This window comes from Vespula vulgaris, chromosome 20 (genome assembly GCF_905475345.1).
Source record: "Vespula vulgaris chromosome 20, iyVesVulg1.1, whole genome shotgun sequence".
In the NCBI taxonomy this organism is placed as follows: domain Eukaryota; kingdom Metazoa; phylum Arthropoda; class Insecta; order Hymenoptera; family Vespidae; genus Vespula; species Vespula vulgaris.
In genome coordinates, this window is record NC_066605.1 from 3420520 (window position 1) to 3439550 (window position 19031).

General features: G+C 29.5%; 2 protein-coding genes across 5 annotated transcripts; both read right to left on the minus strand.

Annotated features, from left to right (window-relative positions):
• Positions 1-4587: 4587 nt before the first annotated feature.
• Positions 4588-9178, minus strand: LOC127071070 (glutamate receptor-like). Of its 4 annotated transcripts, XM_051009923.1 has the most exons (8): positions 8637-9178; positions 8088-8575; positions 7676-8005; positions 7426-7591; positions 7136-7344; positions 6927-7016; positions 6101-6264; positions 4588-6032 (listed from the first exon to the last, which is right to left on the minus strand). In XM_051009923.1, exons 1-8 carry the CDS (start codon positions 8809-8811, stop codon positions 5702-5704), a joined length of 1953 nt encoding a protein of 650 aa, XP_050865880.1. In that variant the 5' UTR covers positions 8812-9178; the 3' UTR covers positions 4588-5701. The 4 variants fall into 4 exon arrangements, 2 of the variants coding, with proteins under 2 accessions (XP_050865880.1, XP_050865881.1); XM_051009924.1 differs by lacking the exon at positions 4588-6032 and having other exon boundaries at positions 6125-6264; positions 7162-7344; XR_007784822.1 differs by lacking the exon at positions 4588-6032 and having other exon boundaries at positions 6171-6264; positions 6867-7016; positions 7162-7344.
• Positions 9179-9448: 270 nt separating this feature from the next.
• On the minus strand, positions 9449-14228 carry LOC127071150 (probable glutamate receptor). Its single transcript, XM_051010085.1, has 8 exons — positions 14117-14228; positions 13571-14058; positions 13146-13475; positions 12896-13061; positions 12594-12802; positions 12311-12400; positions 11873-12033; positions 9449-11794 (listed from the first exon to the last, which is right to left on the minus strand). The coding sequence occupies exons 1-8, from the start codon at positions 14226-14228 to the stop codon at positions 11542-11544; spliced, it is 1809 nt and encodes a 602-aa protein (XP_050866042.1). The 3' UTR covers positions 9449-11541.
• Positions 14229-19031: the final 4803 nt, after the last annotated feature.

Sequence of the window (19031 nt, forward strand, 5' to 3'; positions counted from 1 at the left end):
CCCAAGAAAATGCACGTCTCCATTTGAACATGATCGTTGTCACTTCCATTTCTGAGAAAAAAGAAAATAAATATAATCGAAATGACGAAATGTAAACGAGAAATATCTTTACCACTTATCGATTTGTCGTATAAAAAGATTGCAGATTTCGATCCATAAAATTTGCAAATATCTCTGATAAAAAACATCTGTTCGTCGCCGATAGAAAAAAATTCGTATGATATTGCACTCTTCGGAAGGAAAAGGAAAAGAATAAGTAATATTTTTAATGGTTCAATCAATGCCATTTTTTTCTATCGATTGGATAATTATATTTTAATATGACAATTTTGAACGATTTGACAACTACTAGAGAAAATGAGAAAATTTCTATCCGGCAACGAAAGAAGATCACACGAAACTAAATGTTTAAACTATCGAGAGAAATATTGTTGACGTAGTGGTCGAAAGTCACGCGATGTTCGTGTGCATATTTGTACGAAGAAAATGATTTCATCTTTGCTGGCATAGATTTATTATCGATCAATTTATAAAGGTTCTTTTCATTTGTCTCTTTTGTTTCTTTATTTTATTTGATGCGTGAATACGCTCATACACAAGCACGCATTGACGCACGCACACGCTCACAGAAATATTTATATCCATTTCGTTAACGTATGCAAATACATGAACATTGCATGTTTATATTCCTATACATAGAACAGCGAATGTTAATAAAAATTGTTAAAATTTAATTTCGATTGAAAAAATTTAATAGACAATTTAATCGATAGGATCAAGACAAGTACTTAACGAAATGATTTACGACTACATCACAGTTCAACAAATATGTATGAATGTCATCTAATATATAGTACTCGTTTATCTATAAAAGCTACATAAAAAAGTGCAATGTGCTTATAGAAAGTTATTTAGCTTTATTCGTGCGTTGATATAAATCAAAGATTCTTAGACGTTATCAATTCGAAAATCCATTTTGTGTAATATACATCTTGCCGGGGTTCTATCCATTAATTCTGGATCTTTTAAAAAGAAATAAAAGAAGAAAAAATTTTCATTAGTGCAAGTTGTTTATTTTTCACTGGTTCATCCCGGGGTTAGAAAAAAAGAAACTAATACTTAACTGGAATACAGTGTTGTCCAATTTTACAACAGTATTATGGCCCTTCTCAACGCCCTAATAGTAACGATCTAGTAGGAAATGAAAGTAATATAAATCGCAATATGTTCATTGAACAAGTACAAAGCCTTCGTTAAAGAGCATAGGTCCATATGATAGGTAAAATATCCGAATAGTAAAACGTTAACTTTTTCTTTTAGTTATTCATATAGTTCCGCATTATCCATCGAAGGCATTGATCCTACATAATAGATTGGAAGAAGAGAGAAAATATGGAAAATATTGAATATTTTCACGATCTATTTTTACGTGTACGTGACCTACACGATAAATTGGCGGCGTGAATACGTTGAAAGTAATAAAGTTAAGTGCATTATAAGTTTTAAAGCACATTACATAAATATACGTACACTTGAGATAAAGAAACGGACGAAGAAGAGTTTTATTTAGTACATTCATAAACACTAAGTGTAATAGTAACAATAACAGAAGCGATGTTACAAAGATATATTCAATATCGAAACGTAGGACAATGTTATTTGAAATTGTGAGAAGTGACTGCAACGTTTTAAATTGGTGATAGCAGTTTTCAAGGTACCAAGGAATTTTTATTACATTACGCAGAATGTACGACTTTCGATAGGGTTTTCCCTAATCGACGTAAATATAAATTGGCTCTAAGTAACCTGTATAAATTTACGTCTACATTAAAGGATTGTTACACACTTACACCGTTAATAATTACAAGAAATTATCGTTTATAACTGGGGAAACAAACCAAAAGGGAATTCACACAGAATTTCGTAGCAATACTTACATGAGTTAAGTATCTGTTTTGATGATTTCCTAAAATTAGCATTGTAAAAGCAATTTATGTTATATATAAATTATTAGAAAATTAATAAATCTACACGCGGCTGTTAAAAATAAAAGAGGTAGATTTCGATTAGACTGTATACATCGATAAGTATATAGTAGTCCAATAATATGTCACGTAGTTAGAAACGAGCGTTGCTAATCGTACACGAGTCAAATTATGAATCAAGTCAAATTGAAACGCACGTATAATATTGAGCTATCTAAGAAAAGATGATCGACAAGAATGAATTCTCAATCGAGATCTTCGTCATCAACGGTGTTACTTACAAATATACGGACCACTATAGATATCATGTGTTTCAGATGCGATCCGAAACATTCAGCAATGAAATCTAATCTCTTTCGTAATATAGGATGCAAACAGTGTAGTATAGTGTAGCATTTTGCAACAGTTTACAAAAAATTGAGGGTAGACAAAACAGTTGGAAGAATCTTCCTAGTCGAACATATAGAAAATAGAAAACCATATGAGGTCATCATAATAATAGAAGATAGATCTGTAAAATTCGAACTAGGGAGTGTAACTGTTATAATGATCACGAATAATCCTGTACGCGAAAAAATGTTCTCTCGCAAAACTTTACGAAAAATTAGGCTTAACTTTTAAACATTTTATAAAACCGTTGTAGATATTATTGGACTATATAGTATTCAATTTAGGATACAGATACTACTTCTTTGACAGAATACTTTCGAAATTATTTTTTAACAAAGAAACTATTGACTTATAATAATTGAAATGTGATCTATGAGTTGCATATTTCAGATTATTTAAATATCTAATGAATACTACGTCGATGGTAATCCTAGATTTTATAGTTGACATTGACATATTATTATTAATATACAAATTGAATTTCAAACTTAGAAATTCAATTAATGGTCACGCTTCTGCCGAAGGGAAAATTGATGCCGAAATTTTCACTCCAGATCTTTTAACAAGTAATTTATATTAAGCAGAAAAGCACTTTCTGTGACAAAACCAATAATTTATGACATTGATTTATTCAGTGTAATATTTGTCACAGTGCCATATAAATGTAAATTAGCATAATTAGAATGGTTTCTCTATTTTATAACAAATAATGAGTTGCACACATTTCTCTGCTATATAATTCATTAGGAAACATTTGTTCTGGCCTAAATTTAAGTTCATATGAGCTGTGACGGCAATTGTCTTATCATTTGAATTTCTATTAATTGCTACTCGATCATTCCTTAAACTATAATAATTCTATAAATCCTGAGTATCAACAGCTTTTTTCTTTGTTTTTCATCCACATCAATTAATAAAATCGCTGAATGGACATCAAATTTTCTATTTTCATAGCAACCACACTGAATTTGTTTGCAGTTCCAAATTTTAAATCACGATTTATTTCTGAATTGTCATTATTATATAATTGCTGAAATAGATCAGATTCTTTTTATAGGCTCTATTAACCAAATCTTACGCATCAACTCTGTCATCAAAGATTTCCATTTCAGAATATAATTGTCTACAAATTTTAATTATTTTTAAAATAGTTAAATTGAATCCAAATTCCTCAAATCTTAATGTGGAATCAAATTTTCATGTATAAAGTCCAAGAAATTTCATCTTTGCAAGAATTTCATTTTTGTAGCTTCAAAACAGACAAACGGAGAGCGATCATTTCTTATTTATAATTCTTTGACATTTGTATTCATTTCGTTATTTAGATAAAGTGTTATACGTGATATCTTTTACTTTATGTACTTATTATTCGCATTATATGCATAATTTGCCACAAATTGTGGAAATCTGATATTTTTCAATTTTTATGAACCAATTTTCTTTATAAATATCTATTAATTCGCGGTGTAAATCTTCGCGGTGTGACTGTTCTTCTTGAGTTTTTCGAATTTTTTGGCCTTCAATTGGTCATGAAATTTGTATATACTATAGAACTCCTCGAGGTTGATTTCACGCAATAAATATCAAACGGCTTCTGGACTAGAAATTTCAACTGTATTAAGCATGTCTACCCTCATTTTTCTAGATCTCAACAATATCTAAGTAGAGAGGCTCATTCATTCTTTCTATATATTGATATTTTATATTACTGATGCGTCTATTAATTTTAGTTGCATGTAGTTAGTTAACGTATTCCATGATATAAGTACCCTAAGAATATTTCTCTAAGATGAATTCAATTAAAGAATTAAATGTTTTATGTCATTTATCAGAAGATTCTCAAGAGATTATCAGAAGATTTTACAAAAACTCTTTGTCAAGTAAATACAGCTCGAAATATATAATATTTATATAATACTCATCAAAAATAACTTGATTAAAGATAACTAAACTTTTCATAACATACATAATCATATTCGGAAAATCGCAAATTTCCAAATTAGTATTAATACTTTTGTATGTCGAATAAATCCAGGTTCCTCTTTTGCATGTATGTTAATATTGTTGCTCAGCAACAAGACACGAAAGCTGTTTCAAACCGACATTTTTGTGTTCTATTTGCAGTAACTTTGTTATAACATGTAAAAGTATGTCTATAATTTTGGAGCTTGATATTTCCTACTGATTCCTTTACAGACGAAAAAACGAGATAATCAATCAAACCAATTGCATTCTATTTATTAGCATCAAACATGTTTTTTGGCGTGTATATAAGTAACATACGTGTATAACGACCGTCGCGTTGCTGACATTTATTTCATTTGGAACAATAGATTGATCTTCTTCGATTGTAACAAAATTATTAGTATGTTCATATGTTTGTTAAAATGTATCGCACAAATGACTGAATTCTCATTCATCTGTTATTCTTCAGTTTATATAAAAACTTAACCGATTTCATTAGCTCTTAGTGCTAAAAACATGATAGGTTCTTTAAATCGTTCCATCCTGAAAAGTAAGTCATGCCTTCGTTCGATCCAGTACCTAATTCAATTTGATTTGAATCTAAGAAAGACAAGATTACGTTCTAAGCAAAGATTAATGTATTCTTCTGATTCAATTTGGGGTCATATTTTCTTATCGCAATTTTGCGGACATATTTGAAAGCGATTGTAAAGATTGCAAAAATGTATAATATTCATTAACAATATATTCATTTTGCATGCATTGCAAATGTAATATGAGAGTATTTAATATTTGTTAAACGATATTATTTTATAATATATAAGTATGTATATATATACCTATATGTTATATATATTATATATTAATGTATTAATATAATAGATATATTATCACTCCTTATATCTGTATATAAATATAATAGTTTACATATGTTATAATACAATACATTTTGAATGCTGCAATGAGAAATTTGAAACTCTGATCAAAGTAATTTGAATTAAATAAAAATAGATATTTTTAACAAAATATGCGAAAACGTGATTCCATTATATCGTCTAATCATGACTCATACATACAATGAAAGTAATTATTTTTGACGCTATGACATACATAGGTATATCATATAAATTCGAAATAGTTTGAAAGAATTAACATATCTGTACGAACATTCGATAAATGTAGCAAATCTATTAAATACACCATCACGTGTAGAATATAAAGAAACAGTTCCATTTTAATATAAAGCTATACGAAATTATGCAAGAACTTAGATATATGTACGCGTATTTCTATTCTATTCTTTAAATATCTATTAAAATTATAATCTGAATATAAAAATTCTTTGAGAACGTACATTGCCGTTATTTTGAATAATTTAAGCGTGCACATTCATGATTCACGTAATGTTTTGTAATATTTCTTAAATTTTTCTTTCTTTTTATAGAAAATTCTGACCATTTAATCGACGAAATATTATGTACGGTCGATATTTTCTTCCTTTTATAAATGAAAATATACTTTTCTATGATAAGAATACAAGTACTCAAAATGATACCAATTGATAAGAAGAAAATAAGCGATATTACGCTGATTAAAGAAACCGGTTGATGCTGGATCATATTATTGGATTTCCTTTTAAATGATATATCTTTTAAGCGACTCATCATACCCTTATCCATAAATTTCCGCAACCTAGAAAGAGATAGTATTTTAGTACCAAATAAATCAAAATTTACATTCTTAGACATTTGTATTCTTACTGAAAATTGATGACATCAGTAAATGGATTGTTCTTAGATAAAATTAAAGCAAAATTGTTTACATGCCCAGCGTCAATTCGAATCAATTTACACAGAATTTTATAATTTACTCTTTTTCTAATTTCGTCATACGTGTACATTGCTAATCTCCCATTTTTACAAATCTGTAATTTAATATCGAATATTAATAATAAAACTAGATACATGGTGTAACAAAATTTCACAACAAAACATTAGACATGGATTTCTAATATGTAGAAAAGAAAAAAATAGGTTCTATCAACACTGGTCTGGATATGCTTAATTTTTAAGTTATAATACTTTCAGATGTGATTTTACAATTAGCGAATTCCAGTTATGTTTATTTTATTTCCCGGAATCAAATTTGAGACATTAGTTACATTATGTTCAAATATATAAACATATTCAATGAATTTTTTGTTGTATTGAATATCTTCATTATCCGCAAATTAATTACCGCATTCATATTCTTACGGAGATGAATTTTGGAGTCTGTTCGGAACTTAATATGGAGTTAAAGTAGGCCCTGTATTCAAGCAAGAGAAGGATTTTGAACATTTCATATAAAAAACTGTCTGCCGTGTGCATCATAATTCCAGTAGATTAACATAATTGGAGTATTATAAAATTCTACCAGAATTTTATTATTCAAAACTTAAATAGTTCCACGTTCATATTGACGGAACCTATTTTCTTTTTCTTTATAGATGAGGAAATCATTTCCGAAATATTGACGCATAGTTACTTAACAAACAGTACATATGTATGTTATTTAATATTTTCTTTTATAACAATTTTATAGTACTCTCTTAAATCCTTCTGTTTCAGTACGGGGCAACTTTTCCTCTTCTAGCATCAATTTCATTACCTCCTTTGCAAGTGGATCTCCCGAATTCTACAAATAAATACTTTATTTCGTTTTCATATAATTATTATTATGTATATGTATATATTTATATATAATATTACATACATTATATATATAAGCATGGAATAACATTATTTCATACTTACTGCAAACTTATCATAATAAGCCGTACCATGAACAACTGCAAGTTGATAAGTACCGTCTGCAGCGAAGCCCTCTAATGAATCAAATGGAAAAACGTGATTTACAGACGTCAAAAAGCTTATTAAAGCAGCTGAATAGGCGGCCCAAAATACAATAATCGAAAGACATAAAGAAAAGTATACTATTCGTAACGAAGATTTAGGAGAGAAATCTGTAGCAAAAGAATACTTTGAGTAAGTGTATCTAATAGAAGAAAGATATGAAACGTAAATCAAGAAATACTAAAACAAACCAGGAAGTCTCTGCTGGCAAAATATACCCCAAATTTCCAATAAATTATCGATCAGTAAGTATCCTATTTTGTTATCGGATCCACTTTTAATTTTAAGTAAGACTAGGAAGATTGATGAAGCAATTAATACTCCGAACAGAGCAATCCAAACAGAAAAAGTAAAAATCTATAAAAATAACATTTTTTTAATTTATAAAGATTAACGCATGAAGAGAAGAAGAATAAAAAATTTCATTGCAAATAATCGTACTAAAAAGTGAGACGACCATTGAACCGCTAAATTTTCTGGTTCTCGGATAACGAGAATATTTTTCGAGGTCATAAGAGGAATCGTAAAGTCAACGGCATTTAATCTGTCATTAGTCATAGAAAAGTCTGAAAGAGAAATGTCAGCACGTCCATAATATAACTCTGCAATTGCTCCAGACCAAGTCTTTTCTCTTGAATTCCATCGTCCATACGCTTTCACTTGTGATACAATGTCGAAACTAAAATTTAGAGTGACACAAAGTTCTCTCAATATTCTACCGAATATACCATCTAATTCACCATCCTTGTTTATGCTTGAAAAGATTGAAGTCTGAAAAAGAAAGAGAAGAAAGAAAAAAAAACAATAAAACCAAAATTTCTAAGTAGAAGACAGAAAACAAAAGATATTTAACCTTAACTATAACAGCTTTCATGATTAAACCCTGTAAATTATGTCTTCTTTCGTAAAGAAAATTTGGTACCATTTTAGTAATTCCTTTCTTTAAGCTCCAAGTTGCTACATTCATCATCTCGATTTGATTTGTATCAATCGAATACCATTCTCGTAAAATATTTTCTGTCCCACAACGGACCAACATTTCTGAATTGAATCTCAAGTGAAATATATTACCTGGTGGATTGTGACAATAATCGGGACCATGTTCTTTGTAAATGAATACCACTATCCACACAGCTGAAGACATGTCAAAGGTACTTGTTGCTAAAGAGAACTCATTAATCGCATTGTAATTAGAAATCACCGCTATGTAATATGGTCGTATAATTTGTTTGAAGTAGTACGATGATTTATACAATTGTGAAAAATACAAGTTCCCAGTCACTGTACCTTCCCAAGAAAATGCACGTCTCCATTTGAACATGATCGTTGTCACTTCCATTTCTGAGAAAAAAGAACATAAATATAATTGAAATGACGAAATGTAAATGAGAAATATTTTTACCACTTATCGATTCGTCGTATAAAAAAATTGCAGATTTCGATCCGTAAAATTTACAAATATCTCTAATAAAAAACATCTGTTCGTCGCCGATAGAAAAAAATTCATATAATATTGCACTTTTCGGAAGAAAAAGGAAAAGAATAAATAATGTTTTCAATGGTTCAATCAATGCCATTTTTTTTCTATCGATTGGATAATTATATTTTAATATGACAATTTTGAACGATTTGACAACTACTAGAGAAAATGAGAAAATTTCTATCCGGCAACGAAAGAAGATCACACGAAACTAAATGTTTAAATTATCGAGAGAAATATTGTTGACGTAGTGGTCGAAAGTCACGCGATGTTCGTGTGCATATTTGTACGAAGAAAATGATTTCATCTTTGCTGGCATAGATTTATTATCGATCGATTTATAAAGGTTCTTTTCATTTGCCTCTTTTGTTTCTTTATTTTATTTGATGCGTGAATACGCTCATACACAAGCACGCATTGACGCACGCATACGCTCACAGAAATATTTATATCCATTTCGTTAACGTATGCAAATACATGAACATTGCATATTTATATTACTGTACATAGGACAGTGAATGTTAATAAAAATTGTTAAAATATCATTTCGATTGAAAAAATGTAATAGACATTATGATCGATAGAATCGAGACAAGTACTTAACGAAATGATTTACGACTACATCACGTTTCATGAAATATATATATGAATGTATATATAAAATATAAATGAGTACATATAAGTAGTACATGTTTACCTACAAAAACTGTATAAAGAAGTAGAATGTGCTTATAGAAAGTTATTTAGCTTCATTCGTGCGTTGACATAAATCAAAGATTCTTAGACGTTATCAATTCGAAAATCCATTTTGTATAATATATATCTCGCCGGGGTTCTAACCATTAATTTTGTACCTTTCGAAAAGAAATAAAATAAGAAAAAAATTTTCATTCGTACAAGTTATCTATTTCTCACTGACCCATCTTGGGCTTAAAAGAAAAAGAGACTCATACATAACTGGAATGCAGTGTTTTCCAATTTTACGAGTATTATGGCCCTTCTCAACGCCCTAATAGTAACGATCTAGTAGGAAATGAAAGTAATATAAATCGCGATATGCCCGTTGAATAAGTGCAAAGCCTTCGTTAAAGAGCATAGGTCAATATGATAGGTAAACTGTACGAATGGTAGAACGTCAACGTTTTCTTTTAGTTATTCATATAGTTTCACATTAGCCATCGAAGGCACTGATCCTACATAATTGATTGGAAGAAGAGAGAAAATATGGAAAATATTGAATATTTCTACGATCTAATTTCATTTCTATGTGAACTATACAATAAATTGGCTGCAAGAATACGATGAAAGTAATAAAGTTAAGTGCATTATAAGTTTTAAAGCACATTACGTAGAAATACGTACACTTGTGAATGTGAGGTAAAGAAATGGACGAAGAACTTTATAGAATACATCCGTAAACGCTAAGTATAATAGCAACAATGTTGGAGGTAATGTCACAGAGATATATTCAACATCGAATTGTTCGACTTGGTTATTTGAAATTGCGAGAGATAGCTATAACGTTTTAAAGTTGTGATAGCAGTTTTCAAGATATCAATGAATTTTTACTACATTTTTCAGGATGTACGACTTTCGATATGATTTCCCCTAATCGACATAAATATAAATTGGCTTCAACTAACTTGTATAAACTTTCTATATTAAAGCACTTACATTATAAATAATTAGAAAAAATTATCATTTCTGCAGAAATAAACCAAAAAGGATTTCACACAATATTTCTTAGTAAATTAGGATCACAAAATTTACTACGTAAATTAAGTATTTACGTGTGATTACTTAAATGCAGAATTATGAAAGCAAGTTATTTGTTGACAAATTAATAAGTCTATGCACGGTTTTTAAATAAAAAGAGATAGATTAAATTAGATGGTACATATCGTTACATCTGTAGTAAATCAAAAATATGTTACGTAATCGGGCACGAACGAAATAAAATGGGATGTATGTGTAATATCGAGCTTTTTAAGAAAACATGATCGACAAATACGAATTCTCAATCGAGATCTACGTTATCAAAGGTGTTACTTACAAATATACTGACAACCATTGATATTATTTGTTTCAGATACGATCAAAACCATCCAGCAACGAAATTTTATTTCGATCTCAATATAGGATGCAAAAAGTGTGGTATAATGAAGCATCTTGCAAAAGTTTGAAAAAAATCGAGGACAAATCGAGACAATCAAGACAAAACAGTTGAAAGAATCCTCCTAATCGAACATATAAAAAATAGAGAACCATATAAGATCATCATAATAATAGAAGAAACATCTGTAAAATTCAAACTCGAGAGTGTAACTGCTATAATGATCATGGATAATCGTGTAAAATAGATATTTTTTTTTAAATATGCGAAAACGTGATTTCATTATACCGTCTTATCATTATTCATATATAAAAAGCAATGAAAGTAATTATTTTTGACGCTATGACATAAATAAGTATATCATACTTCGTGCAAGCATATAAATTCGAAATAGTTTGAAAAAATTAACATATCTGTACGAACATTCGATAAATATAGCAAATCTGTTAAATACACCACCACATGTAGAATATAAAGAAACAGTTCCGTTTAAATATAAAGCTATACGAAATTATGCAAGAACTTAGATATATGTACGCGTATTTCTATTCTATTCTTTAAATATCTATTAAAATTATAATCTGAATATAAAAATTCTTTGAGAATTTTTTTTTCATTGCCGTTATTTTGAATAATTTAAGCGTGCACATTTACATTTCACGTAATGTTTTCTAATATTTCTAACATTTTTTTCCTTTTTACAGAAAATCCTGATCATTTAATCGAAGAAATATGATGCATCTCTTCTTCGTTTACGATTGACCTCTTCTTAGTTTTACGAACAAAAATAAACTTTTCTATAATCAAGATACAAATACTGAAAATGATACCAGTAAGAATAAGCATAAGAAGCGATATTAAGCTGATTAGGGGGACCGGTTGATAGTTCATTATATGAAAGGATTTCTTCTTGAATGTCGAATCTTTTATACGATGCATTATACCATTCTTGAGAAATTTCTGCAACCTAGAACGAAATTTGTACTTTCTAATATATTAACATATAATAAATGAAGATTTTCATTATAAATAATTTTGTTCTTACTGAAAATTGATAATGCCGGTGAAAGGATTGTGCTTAGATAAAATCAAAGCAAAATTGGTTACATCTCCTGTCGCAATACGAACCACATTGCATGGTATTTTCAGATTTACTATATAATCTTGGTCAAGCAAATAGATTGCTAGGTTACGATTTTTACAAATCTGTAATTTAATAATGAATATTAATAATAAAACTATACACAGACTGTAATGAAACTACAGTATTAAAACTTTAGTAATGTAAATTCCTTATTTTCTCTAAGTATAATCATAACGATCATATGTAGAGAAGAAAATAGGTTCAAGAATCATTTTAGAACCTATCTACTCTTCTCTATCTACATATGAATAATCCATTGTTAAAATTTTATCCCGTAGTTTCATTACAATCTGTGTATATAAATATTATTTAACTTTCTTGTATAATACTTCATCGTACATTTTTAAATCCCTCCTGAACATTTAGAGGCAATTTTTCCTCTTCTAACATCAGCTTCATCACATTCTTCGATAGCGGATCTGCCGAATTCTATAAATAAACATTTTTCTTTGATTTCTTATACTTATTGCACACACATGTAGATATATATATATATATATATATATATATATATATATATATATATATATATAGATAGATAGATAGATACACATACAGCAATATTTAATAATTAATAATACTTAAACCCATATACATAAAATAGTACATTTATCATACTCACTGCAAATTTATCATAATCAGCTGTACCACGAATGACGGTAAGTCGATGAGTACCTTCTTTAACGAAACTCTCGAATGAATCAAAGGGTAAGATAAGGCTAAAAGACGTTAAAAGGCTTATCAAACTCGCTGAGTAAGCGGCCGACAAAACGGTAACCAAAAGAAATATAGAGAAGTATGTTATTCTTAACGATAATCCACCAGAAAAATCTACAGCAAAGGAATACTATATGTTAATATAAGTATTACAAAAACGAAATAAAACGCAACATTGAAAATCATGAAAATAGAAAATATTGAAACCTGCCAGTCCCTGTTGACAAAATATACCCCAAATCTCCATAAAATTGTCGATGAATAAATATCCTATTTTACGATCAATTCCACTTTTTATTTTGGGAAAAATTAGTAAGATCGATGCAGTCATTAATATTCCAAGTATAGCAATCCAAACGGTATTAGTGAAAGTCTACAAAAACAATAATTTTTTAATTCATGACAGTTAACGCATGCAAAAGAATATAATAAAAAATTCGATTGCAAGTTATCGTACTTGAAAATAAGATGACCATTTAATCCCGAATTTTTCTGGTTCTCGAATAACGAGGAAGTTTTTAGTCTTAAAAACAGGATGTGTGAAGTCAACAGCATTCAACCTGGCACTGGTAATAGAAAAACCTGAAAGAGAAATGTCAGCACGTCCTGCATATAATTCTGCAATGGCTCCAGTCCAACTCTTTTCTTCTGGATTCCATCTTCCATACTCTTCTGCTTCCGAGACAATCTCTAAACTAAAATTGAGAGTGACACAAAGTTCTCTGAATATTTCACGGTACATACTGTATGATACACCATCCTTTTTTACATTCGTAAATGATGAACTCTATATAAAAGAAAAAAAAAAAGAAAAAAGAAGATGACGAAAAATAATATTTTTAAATAGAAAAAGGGAAAAATATCTGGACAAAAATGTTTTACCTTAACTGTAACAGCCTTCATAATAAATCCTTGTAAATTATATCTTCTTTCGTAAAGAAAATCTGGAACCATTTTAGTGATTCCTTTATCTAAGTTCCAAGTTGCTACATCCATAATCTCGATTCGATTTGTATCGATCGAATACCATTCTCGTAAAATATTTTCCGTACCACAACGGACCAACATTTCTGAATTGAATCTCAAGTGAAATATATTACCTGGTGGATTGTGACAATAATCGGTACTATTTTCCTCGTAAATAAATATCACTAGCCACACTGCTGAAGACATATCAAAGGTATTTGTTGCTAAAGAGAATTCATTGATCGCGTTGAAATTAGAGATCAGCGCTATGTAATATGGTCGTGCAATTTCTTTTACGTAATACGATGATTCGTGCAACTGTGAAAAGTGCAATTTCGTGCTGGCAACACCTTCACGAGAAAGTGCACGCATCCATTTGAACATCATCGTTTTCATTTCCATTTCTAAGAAAAAGAAATGAACATATTAGAAATAACTTGAAAAAATGAGAAATATCTTTACCTTTTATCGATTCGGAGTATAAGAAAATTGCAGATCTCGGTCCGTTTAATTTGCAAATGTCTATGATAAGAGGAATCTGTTGATCGCCGATAAAATGAAGTTCATATAACATTGCGATCTTCGGAAGAGAAAGGAGAGCGAGTAACTTTAATTGCGCAACGAACATTATTTATTTCAATGTCAATACTATTTTTTATGAAATAAAAATCCATGGGAAAATATTTACACGTCGCAAAAAGTAAAGTGCACGAGTCTAGATTTCTAAACTACTGAATGAATTATTGTCTCTTTCCTTATTGCGAGTATCATGCATATCACAGTGCACGCGACATAGATGTCCACTATGAATATTCGTGCGAAGAATATAATTTTATCTTTGCTAGCATATTATCGATTAATAAACATTCTTTTCATTTTTCTCTTTGGTTGCTTTTTTTTTTCTATCTCGCGACTGACGGAAATTATGTGTTCAACATAATTGACTTTTACAAATTATGTAAAATTAACGATTTTTTTCAAACTTTTAAGTTAACATACAAGATGTCGATTATCTCATAAACAATGCATAATGATAATATATTATTAAACATGATTTTACTTTTCAAGTAGTTACTATATGAATATATACAATTATGTACAGTTGTTAACTTTCGTCATAAATTGGAAAGCATTAGTGAAAAAAATGTTTACATGCACTTTGTAGTTGACTCAGAGCCGTGCAAATTTTTTTTATAAAACTTTTCTATAACTTGAACTAGTCACGAGGTATTTATGAACGAACATCTTGTACATCTGTTTGTGTTTACGTATCTATCTACATACACACGTTTGTATTATTGTGCATATGATTGTGAAATATTAATAAATATTGTTAAAATTTCTCTTCCATTGATATAATTTAATAGATGTTTTAATCGATATAAACGAGCAAGGACTTAATAAAATGCTTTCCGATCTCCATTTGCAAAGCCTTACTTGAACAAGTATATATGAGAGTCATCTAGAATTTAATATGGTTGTCCACATACACATTTCATAAAAATAACAATAAGATGTCGATTAGGCGCGTTGCTCGATTTGACCGTCATAATATTATAGTAGCTCCAACGATAAAAATGGCGTTCGAAAAATCAACAGATTAAAATTCTATTGTTACGCTTTGTATAGACAATCAATCAGATCGCGATTTTGGCGTCACATTATAATACGATAATTTTATATTATCCTTGAGTCCATGAGTTTAAAATATCAATGAGAATTAAAAATATCGCCGATACGATTTGTTATTCGTTTTGCGAATGATAAAAACGTTCCTTCAAAAGATATTCATCATCGAATTACACTTGTGTAGAGAAGATGCATAGAATTATAAGCGAGGCGTCCTATTATCTAGAACAATGATGTCCTGGACGATAACGGTTGCTCAATTCGCGATTGGTGAAAATTGCAAAAAATTTGCATGATTTTCAGTCGTCTACTTAGTGCATATAAACATCCACTGTTAGTCGTAAATTTTATGATTTATGAAGATTAGCATAGTTTCTTTTAATAGATATATAGAATATTTTTGCATATTTATATAATACAATAGTGGTAATTTGAAATCAAAATCATATGCAATAAAAAATTGTTACTACGTATGTTCAGAAGATAATCAGCATTTTACGTATTAAGGTAGTTGCTTTTCATACCACAATTTCAAAAACAATCGGCAGACCATACAATATTCAGAAGCCCTTTACGGATATTGGTATTCGATATGTCAAAATATATAACTATTTGATATATAAATAATGTAAATTATGTAGCATGGAATATGAACTAATATGGTTCGGTAAGATAACAATTATTTCGTAAATGATGCATATGAGCAATTTTTACAACGTATGATTTAGATTGCCATTGAATTCTAAAATGCATTACTATAAAAATATACGAACAAACTTATAGATACCTATATATGAAATTATGTTGACATTCATAACTCAAAACAAAAATATTTATATCCATATTGCAGATGATTTAAAGGCCTTCAAATTTCTTTTATTAAACTTTCTTGTAACTGAAATCAATTATGACATATGTATTTATTCGGATATCTCTGAGCGGACACCCTGTATATTCACACAACAATGAAAAAATAAAAAATAAAAAAAAAACAGTAAAAGAGGAAAATGAAACGAACGTTTATTAATCGATAATGTGCTAGAAAAGATAAAATTATCACGAATATGCATAGTACAAACATACGTCGCGTGCACTCCGATCTGTACGACACTCAGACTAACCGAATATCCGTCTCGAATAAGCAACAATAATTTTTTCAATAGTTCAGAAATCCAATTTCTTTAATTTATATGAAATTTACTTTTTATGACATGTAAATATTTTCCCATGAATTTTTATAGAACGTAGTCGTATATCAGTTTAATTGGAGAAATAATCCTATCGAGCTTGACATAATGTTTGCGGTACAATTAAAGATATTTATTTTTCTTCTTCTTCCAATGTTCGCAAAATCATGCGATCCTTCTATTGGCGACGAACAGATTCCTTTTATCTTAGACATTCGCAAATTATACGGATCAAAGTCAGCAATTTTCTTATTCTCTGAATCGATAAAAGGTAAAGATATTTCCCATTTATTACGCATCATTATTACTGTATTTGTTTTCTTTTTTCTCAGAAATGGAAATGACAACGATGATGTTCAAATGGAGGACTACATTTTCTCGCGAAGGTGTTGCCAGCACGAACTTGCACTTTTCACGATTGCAAGAATCGTCCTTCTACTTAAAACAAATTATACGACCGTACTACATAGCGCTGATCTCTAATTTCAACGCGATCAATGAATTCTCTTTAGCAACAAGTACCTTTGATATGTCTTCAGCAGTGTGGCTAGTGATATTTATTTACGAGGAAAATAGTACCGATTATTGTCACAATCCACCAGGTAATATATTTCATTTGAGATTCAATTCAGAGATGTTGGTCCGTTGTGGTACGGAAAACATTTTACGAGAATGGTATTCGATCGATACGGATCAAATCGAGATCAATGATATAGCAACTTGGAGCTTAGAGAAAGGAATCTCTAAAATGATTACGGATTCTCTTTACGAAAGAAGACATAATTTACATGGTTTGATCATGAAAGCTGTTATAGTCAAAGTAAAATATTTTTGTCTAGATATTTTTTCTATTATCTATTAAAAAATATTTTTTTTCGTTTTCTTCTTTTCTATTTTTTTTTTCTTCTATAGGATTCACCATTCTTAAACGTAAGAAAGAGTGGACAATTAGACGGTATCTTTAGTGAAATACTAAGAGAAATTTGTATTACTCTTAACTTCAGTTTTAACATTGTTTCGGAAGTAGAAGAGTATGGAAGATGGAATCCAAAAAAAAAGATTTGGACTGGAGCAATTGCAGAATTATATGCAGGACATGTTGATATTGCTCTTTCAGGTTTTACTATTACCAGTGCCAGATTGAATGCTGTTGACTTCACACATCCTGTTTTTAAGACCAAAAACTTCCTCGTTATTCGAGAACCAGAAAAATTTGGGATTAAATGGTCATCTTATTTTCAAGTACGATAACTTGTAATCGAATTTTTTATTATATTCTTTTGCATGCGTTAACTGTCATGAATTAAAAAATTGTTGTTTTTGTAGACTTTCACTAATACCCTTTGGACTGCTATACTTGGAGTATTAATTACTGCATCGATCTTACTAATTTTTCCCAAAATAAAAAGTGGAACTGATCGTAAACTAAGATATTTATTCATCGATAATTTTTTGGAGATTTGGGGTATATTTTGTCAGCAGGGACTGGCAGGTTTGATTCGATGTTTCTTGATATGCGTTTCATTTTGTTTTTGTATTAATTATATTAACACACACATTATATCCTTTGCTATAGATTTTTCGGGTGAATCATCATTAAAAATAGCATACTTCTCTATATTTCTTTTGGTTACCGTCTTATCAGCCGCTTATTCAGCAGGTTTAATAAGCTTTTTAACATCCACTATCCACATTTTGCCATTTCATTCATTAGAGAGCTTCGTTCAAGATGGTAATTACCAACTTGTTGTCGTGCGTGGTACAGCTTTTTATGATAAATTTGCAGTGAGTATAATACTTATGTGATGCTGTATGTTATTTGTAATCCGCGTGTGTGTGTATGTGTGTATGCAACAATAAATATACTAAGCAAAAGAAAGACGTAGAAACATCTTTATTTATAGAATTCGAGAGATCCGCTGGGAAAGAAAATAATGAAGTTGATGTTAGAAGAGGAGAAATTGCCCGTTACTCAACAGGAAGGATATGAGAGAGTACGATGAAGTACTATAAAAAAAAAATTAAATAAAATTTATATATTCAAAGTGTAATATAACCATGCAGCGAATCTTCAAGAATGCTATTTCTAAAGAATATTTCTCATATATGTAGAAGAAAAAATAGATTCTTTCAAAATGGATCTCGACGTGTTTAATTTTTAAGTTATGAGTCTTTCAAGACTTCGTGTGTTTTAATATACTCCAGTTATGTTTATTTGCTGGAATTATGATACATATTTTCGATATTTCTCTACATGAAATGTTTGAAACGTTCATCGTCTACCTGCACATTAAGTTCCGAATATCCAAAATAAACCAATTTATGATTATGAATACAATAGTCTATCTGCCGGAATTAAAGATATTTGATACAACATTTTAGCAGACGTAGTTACATATTTGAAATTGATGTAAATGGTATTTTGGATTTAATTCTAGGAAATAAAATGAACACAATTGTAACATTATACAAAGTCTTATAGCTCATAAATTAAATATTTCGAAATCTATTTTTTTCTTCTTTACATAAAAGGAATCTATTTTTGAAGTTTTACTGTGTAA